The 7,982-nt window shown below is 42.0% G+C and overlaps 1 protein-coding gene across 1 annotated transcript; it reads right to left on the bottom strand.

Annotated features, from left to right (window-relative positions):
- Window positions 1–307: 307 nt before the first annotated feature.
- On the bottom strand, window positions 308–6,487 carry EAPP (E2F associated phosphoprotein). Its single transcript, XM_075712993.1, has 6 exons — window positions 6,412–6,487; window positions 5,635–5,816; window positions 4,172–4,270; window positions 3,687–3,810; window positions 2,692–2,811; window positions 308–1,181 (listed from the first exon to the last, which is right to left on the bottom strand). The coding sequence occupies exons 1-6, from the start codon at window positions 6,483–6,485 to the stop codon at window positions 917–919; spliced, it is 864 nt and encodes a 287-aa protein (XP_075569108.1). The 5' UTR covers window positions 6,486–6,487; the 3' UTR covers window positions 308–916.
- Between the last annotated feature and the right edge of the window lie 1,495 nt (window positions 6,488–7,982).

The raw sequence follows: 7,982 nt of genomic DNA on the forward strand, positions 1-7,982 counted from the left end.
GTTACTAATAAAAAACAAGAGTTCACCTCTTGGGAGCATGCCTGGAGGAAGAGAGAAAAGGATCCATTGTTAACATTGCAGTGGCTTCATAGACTAAGCAAGAAGTCTAAATATCAAGTAGCAGAAGCTCTTTATGCTTCCATAAAAAAGCTGTAAATGTACTAAAGAAACAGAAAAAGCATACAAACTAGCTCTATGGTCATAGATCCGACCATAAATCTCCTCTTAAAGTGTCATCATAAGGAAAAAGGACAATAGAAAAAAAGTCCACTACTTTCTTCATATACGTAGTTACATTAAAAACTGTATTACTAAGCATTAATACGTTGATTTAAACGATCCATGCCGGAATGATCCATGCCAGCAAACTCAATATAAGCTAATCTTCCACTCTGCATAAATAAAAATTTCCATTTTTGAGATCTTAATGGGCCAAAAATCCAAATATAATAATTCCTTCTTTATGAAACCTACCTGTGTGTAAATTTACCAAGAATACCAGCCTAAAGAAGCGCAACATCCCCACTGAGAGCTGTTTACCACATGCCATAGAAATGACCAATGCAGCTATGGAGAACCAGTTACTACACTGTATTTATTCTAAGCAGCAGTTCTAATACATATTGAGATAATGGACAGTATATATACAGGGAATGATCATAATACACAGATCTTACATTATATTTACAAAATTTTAAATCCTCAATGGTGCAACCACCTGACAGTGTGAAAGAATACTGCTCTCAAATGCACTGTATTCCTTTCAAAAACTTTGCAAAAATCCAACTGTTATAAAGTTCTCTGATGCAAATGTGCATTTAAAAGACCATACTTAAAAAAGGCTACCATGCCTGCATTTCTGATACTTCACACAGTCTTAAACAGTGCAGGATTTTTTTCCCCCTGCTTCTGCACATTAGCTGTGGCTGGCTAGAACATTGAAGAAGTGAAAAACTTCATCTTTATCCATTACTGCCACTTCAGTTGAGCATTCAGTACATAATACTGGATGATACACTTCCTCCTCTTCTTGATTTGATTGTACAGAGGTACTTTCTTTGCTGTACTTCATTTTCTTACTTCTTTTCTTTAGCTTCTTTCTGTATTTCAGAATTTCCTCTTTGTTAACAATGCAGTTCATCACAAACATTGCTCTATATTGTGTTTTGTAAGATTCATGTCTATGGAGAAGGGGAGAAAATGCAAGTCATACCATTGGTAAAACTCTGCTTCCAAGAAATTGGTTATTGTCACTGGAAATGGGATTAAAGATAGGAAGTACCATGCCAAAGGGCTGAAAGCCAAATAAATAATGAAGTTTTATAAAAGCAACAAAAGTCACAACTACAAAAATCATTAAAAAAAAAAATTGTAGCCATCTGTCTTGTTTTTAAGGTGCTTTTAAAAACACACTGGTTCTGGCCGAAATAAACACCCCAGAGTATAATGGTATTGATACTACAGAATTGTGCATTGCTACGTATAGCTGATGACAGCCAAAAGATCATGAAGTTGCGAGTGCAAATGACTAAAATACTGGTATTTATATCCTAAAATGTCTTGCAAGCCTGAAATTCCTTATTTATAAACAACAAACACTGATATATCACACTTGAAAAAGCATGTCTATAATAAAAGATGTATTTTCAGATGTCATCAGTGTAACAACTGTATAGCTGGAGCACATAGCAAAATTCGGGGCTGCAGTTCAATTCAATTCAACACAGTGTCCCTCAGGCTGCAGTTTTACAGCAGCCTAAACCAACATAACAGGTGGCTGCACAAGTCCCATCTCAACTTCTGCTGGCTTTACTGCTTGTATAATTCTGTGCTGAGCTATCTCGGTTTATTCAAACCACAGAAGACCAGTCTGACAATAAAACCAGACAATTTTCTGTCAGCTTAGCAAACTGAAATACTTAACTATAGAACAGGGTCAAGGAATACCACAGCCAGCAAAGACAGTGAGAAACAGCACCCAGTACTTAGATGATTTTAGGCTGCTGTGCAATTTCATCCTCAATCACCAAAAGTACTCAATAAATGAGAGGTAGTTTATTCCTCATTTCACAAGATTTCTTTCTCCTTTATTCCCAGTTCAAGAGCCCTCTCCTTAGCACCAGTTAGCAGTACTAACTAGGTTTCCAGTGCAGTCAGATAGTGGAGAGCTGCAAAACACACTACAATTCTCACCTAAATGCTTTCCAGGCACTTTTTAATGTAACTATACTCAAAATCACAACTGCTAAAACTTAAACCAAGTAAGAATACACTATCTTGATTTTGCTTAATCCTCCCCTAAACAAGGCACTTTCACACAAAAATAATAGTTAACCTGTAATAATTCTATGCCTCTAAACATCAAGCCAACATATTTTTTTTAAAAAAAAAACTTACCACCCACAACTCACTCTGAGTTTCTTGTTTAGTCTCCATGAAATGTTTTTTTTATAGTTTGCCTTCTCCACTAAAGTGCTACCCTGTTCTTCCTCATCTCCATGTTGCAGGTTAAGCTAATCATCATTCCTGCAAACTAGCTTTCACCTCTAAATTCACATACACCTACCTTCTCTTTTATTAGCTCCACCTCGCAAGGCAGACTTGATAAAATCAACTGATCAAATTGAATACACTAAAAATACAACTGACCAAAAAACGTTCCAAAAAGACCCCTTATTGTTCACCAATTACCTCTGACAGTCCAGGCATAATGTTGTCATGCAAGCAGGGCAATTCAAAACAGCATCACTATTTGGAACAGCTGAAGGTTTTGTCTGGTGCTGCAGCGGCACTCTTCTTTGATTACGGTACCTACCAATTCAAGAAAGGATGAAGGAGAGACAAAAAGTGAAATTACGTGCCCTTGTTGTCGGATATGTCAATTCAACCTCCAAACTTTTTTTGTATTAAAATACACCAATAAATATTTGTCTCCTTCTGTACACCTTTTTCACTAATTCAAAATAAATACCCTGGGGGGAAAAAACACATACCAGTATCTTAATTTACTTTGTACAGAAGGTTCTTATTTGGTGAAACAAATACATCTAGCATGAGAATTTGTGCCTAATGACCCTCCCCTCTGATGAGGCAGTTGTCTCAAGTGCAATCTCGCAGGCAACATACATTAATGTTATCCTTTTAAATAGATTTACATGGAGAATTTTACTTCTGCTGCAGCAACCATTTTTCTACTTCATCCATCAAAAAACTCTCAGTAAAGCAGCTTTGTGCTGTTCCTATTTTATCTGAACATTTTGTGGCTTGCTAAATTCAGAGTTTTCCAAAATCATAAATACAATATTTAGCAGGAACGGGTATTAATTTAGCAATCCAAGTATCATAGGGCATGAAAAACTGAAATTAGCAAATCTTACAACCCTTTCATCCACAATATGGTTGTTTAGATGAGATCTACAGACAAAACTGACTTACCAAACTAGGAAGTTTTGATTTTAAAAAATTGCAAGTTTTAGAATTGTGTCATTCTGAAGACTCAACTTCCATTACACACTCATAAAAATTTTACAGGCTTTTAAATTTCTATGCTGTAAATTCTAAAAAAAAATTACATTTTCATTACATAGACTTGACAGCATAGGCTTTTTCTCCCTATTCACTATTTTCATTTAAATTTTTCATTTTATGTTAAGCATCCTACAATTCAAATATTTATGGTCTCTTACCCCCTCCTCTGTGAGTCTACCCACTCTTGGTCTCGACTGTCTTCTTCTGGGTCATATAGCAGTTCATCATTGGAAAGAATCTGACGTTGCTGATGCTTTCTGTTTTTCCGGACGTCCTGTGTAACTGGAAAGATTTGTGCAAGTGCATGTTACATCCATCAGACATATGATGATGGTCTGCTTAAATAACCAAAATAATCATTTTTTCAGTTTTCCTTTTCCATACTTGCAATAAATCTAAACTAAAACATAAAGGTCTAGCTCATCTCTCCTCCAAATGCACCACCCCAAAACATTAACGCACCTTACATACATTGGGATACATCACAAAGTTGCGGGAACTACATTGAGATGATATAGGCTGGTAATTCCCCCCAAAAGGCCGCTTTCAGAACAGCTGCTTGACCCCCCCAAGAGGATTCTACAGGATCTGAGAGAGTGCCACTGTAAAGATGTCCTCCTCTCTCCTCTCTGCAGCCATTTACCTATCTTATCTTCATCCTCTGAGTCAGAATCAAAGTAAATGTCATCATAGTATTTCGAAGCGGTGGCAGGTCCAGTCTGCCCAGTACTTGAGGAAGTACCTATGTGTGAAATTAGAGAGAGAAGTGGTAAGAACACCCCACCAAAAGGACAACAAGTATACAGCCCAAAACAAACCTTCATTTTCAAGTTACTCTATCCAGAACCGCTCCGCTTTCTCTGCGTCTGTTAAGTAACAGCTCTCCCAATTTATTCCCACATCCTGATCATCCACATCGCTTGTGTTACTTCATTTACAGATGCACTCTCAGAGCAAAGCTGCTCACTCCCTCGGAGATGAACCTCAGGTACAGTTGAAAGGGAAGTTTCCCCAAAGTTACACTCCCTGTGCACACGGGACACCACATCAAATATGCCTTTGCCCTATATAATCCACACAATCTCAAGACACTCCATAAATCTTCAGTCATGCGAAAGAAATACAGGTGTGGCAGACTGTTCTACAAACTTTGATTACAATAAAATTCACTGAAAAAATCCCCCAAAATTTCAGGGCCACATAAGTTCAAAAAAGACATAGATGAATTGCCAAGTACATCTGTCGCAGCCAGTCCGTACCAAAAATCCTATTCTGCACTGGATGGATGTGGTGGTGTAACTATTGCCACATTGTCTCAATTGCACAACTAAAACCTACAGATCAGATCTGCCCACTAACACAGATAAAACTATTAAACCGGCTCAATGCAGAGTCAAGTCCCTACATTGAAGTGAATACTATGCTGATTCTCCAGGAAATTAAGAACACTTCACTAGGTGTTTTGTAATAGGTAAAAAGAACAGATGATCTTCAAATGCCAAAGCAATCCATCTCTTGCACCCATAGCACACAAACACCAGAACACATATATCTTTAGTACAGTTTTACTACTTGATGTAACGTGTAATTATGCGCAAGTAAGGGAGAAGGAGTTTAATATTTTTCCTGACTTTTTCCCCAAACTGATTTGGCATCTCAATCTACCACATGCTTCTCCTTTCTTCAAGAAAGGGCTCCAAATGCTGATAGCAGCCGGAGCCACTAGACAAAGTACAAGACACTGCAACCTCCTCAAGAAACTTCTAAACACATGTGAAAGAACAACTTAAACCAGAAGTTATAGAGATACTGGGAAAAAGGGGACTGAGCCAACAAAGAGAAATCATATTAAAGCAGGAAATGACAAGTTCAGAAACACCAAAATCCAAGTCTTCGAAAAGATGAAACGGGTTCACTGAAGTGGGGCACCTGGCGACCATTTCTGCAGAAGCGATTGGCCATTGTAAGATTTTCTGTAGGCTTCAAACAGCACTCGACTGTCACCACACATACCTCTAGCCACAGAATACTACCTTAACTTCACACCTTAACTGGACACCACTTAATGACGATTTCATACGCAAGCAGGTGTTAAGTGCGATTTACCCATTTCTGGTGATTTCCATTGGCCTTCCATAGTCCTCATGGTGGTGTTCAGTTCCGCTTCCATCTCCTTTTGGAATTCATCGTCACTGGAAGACTCGCTCTCGCCAGTCAGGCACTCCCGTATCAGCTTCCGCTTCTGGTCGGGAGTGCCGTGTAAGAGGACATCCACCTCATCTTCTGAGCTACAAAGATTTAAGTATTACACACCTAATTGTGAAAACCAGCTTACAATGACCAAGTCATTTGGAGAACGAACATCTGAACTGTGTGGGTGCACTGGGTAAAACTTATTCATGTGTATATGGGAAATGCACGTATTAAAATCTTTTACCAGCTTGTCGGCGTTAAAACTCTGGTTTTAATGCAACGGGGCTTCAGCTGAGTGACCGTGGCCTGCCGCGACGCCTCTGCGGCGTGGTGCAAGGGCAGGGATCTGTTACACCCTGGCCTTTGTAGGCTTAGAAATGTGAATACTCCAGGTTCAAGGAAGAAAGTCGCGGCGGCTGCCGCGAAGCGACCCCCCTGCAGCCCCGGGGCGGCAGGCCGCGGCCCTGCCTAGCGCCCGGCCCGGGAGGGAGCCGCGCCGCGCACCGCAGGGCACCGCCGGCCGCGGAGCCCCGCACCCGGGCCTGCCGGGCCCCGCCGCGCCTCCGCGGCTGCGGCCAGGGCACGCCAGGCGACAGCGGGGAGCGGAGGGGCGCCGCAGCCCCGGGCCCGCCCGCGGCGGGGCAGCGACAGGCCGCCCCGGGCCCGCCCGCGGCGGGGGCTCTCCCGCACCTGCTGAGCGCTCGCTCCTCGTCGCTGGGCTCCTCCACCACGTACGGGTCATCCTCCTCCCGCAGGCAGCTCATGGCTGCCCCGCCGCCGCAGCCAGCCCCGCCCCGCCCCGCCCGCTCATCCGCTTCCGGGCGCGCCGCCCGCTTCCGGCGGCCGAGCCCCAGCCGCCCCGGCCCGGGAAGCCGCCGCCCTCTCCCGGCTCGGCCCGCGGCCAGGCCCCAGCGGCTCCCGGGCAGCTCCGCGGGGGCCCAGCCCGGCAGAGCCGCGGCCCCCGCTCCCCCCCGCCCGGCCCGGCAGGGCTCTTCCTTTTTCCCCCTTGGAGCTGCGAGTCCTCGGGTCACGTTTTAAATATTTTTCTTCACGGCCAGGGGTTAGAGCGTTAAGAGACACACCCAATACCAAGAGGCTTGAAAAAAATTTAATGAGCTAGTAACACTGAACAACGAGGACTAATCTAAAAACTGTTCCCACATCCTACTTAAAATATTTACAATTTTGTTAACTGTATGTACAGCGTAATCTTTGTCCCTTATAGTCTATTTATAGATTAGTTCCTTAGGAATTATACCTGTTATATCTGGAAGATGAACAGCACAGTATTATTGTAGTAGCCATTGCTGGAAAATACTAGCTATATACCAGATGAGTTGCTAATAGCCATTGGGCACCGGTAACCAAAGTCTGAGGCTATGCGTACGCAACTCAACGCACAACGCAAACAGCATGTTCAGCTAAAACTTCTCTGCCTTTGAGATGTTCTGATGTGCAAGGCAGCAGGGTAAGTATACTACACTGTGCAATTCACCCTATTTGAGGAAAAAAACCACCCAAAACAAAACACACACCTCCGTGCGGCAGTACAGGGAGTCTGTAATCACAGAGACATTGACTTACATTGATCTCCATCTCCAAACGTCCCGTTCACCCAAAATTCTGCTGCTCCGCTGAAGGTCTACATACCCATATAAAGCAGCAATCCCACTGTGCAGAGCAATTTTAAACTAAAGCCTAATTTTATGACATCCTGAAATTACACAACAGAACAGCACCTCTTGGAAAAGTTTCATGGTTCAAGTAAAAGAGACAAAGCAATACAACAAATAAAACTGGATTCATAGCTCTTAAGTTTTATGTCCAGTTAGCAGAATGAGATCCTTTTCAGGTATTCCTTTATTGGGTATACCTTTACTTTTTGTATTCTGAAACAAAGCTTCTTCTCTGTATCAAAGTGGGGCAGTATTACCTTTCATTGATAGTTTATGTACTTTCTGAACTCCCTTTGCCACTTTATTTCCCCTTTCTGGAAAGAAACCCACAAAGTTCTCTAAAAAGCATTTCTGCCAAAGAAATTGCAGAGTCAGCCACCAAGCTCAAAACAATTTAAGTACACTGATAGGAAAGTCACAGACAAACGGATAGGCAAATGGATAAACCTGAGAATGCAAGAGAAAAATTACTGGGCGAGTATTTAGCATCAGACCAATCCAATACTTACTGAATGGCTTTACAGGATGAATAGAGAAAAGGCTAATTAAATTAACCTGATTTACTAGAAAATATTAAGCTTACAG

This window comes from Pelecanus crispus, chromosome 6 (genome assembly GCF_030463565.1).
Source record: "Pelecanus crispus isolate bPelCri1 chromosome 6, bPelCri1.pri, whole genome shotgun sequence".
Lineage (NCBI taxonomy): Eukaryota > Metazoa > Chordata > Aves > Pelecaniformes > Pelecanidae > Pelecanus > Pelecanus crispus.

What these genes read in the sequence shown, in the direction of transcription:
- EAPP (XM_075712993.1), bottom strand. Translation starts at nt 6,485, where the DNA reads ATGAGCTGCCTGCGGGAGGAGGATGACCCGTACGTGGTGGAGGAGCCC. An exon ending in GAGGAGCGAGCGCTCAGCAG is followed by an intron (nt 5,817 to 6,411) that starts GTGCGGGAGAGC and finishes AAATCTTTGTAG; the next exon opens with CTCAGAAGATGAGGTGGATG. An exon ending in AGAGGATGAAGATAAGATAG is followed by an intron (nt 3,811 to 4,171) that starts GTAAATGGCTGC and finishes AAATCTTTCCAG; the next exon opens with TTACACAGGACGTCCGGAAA.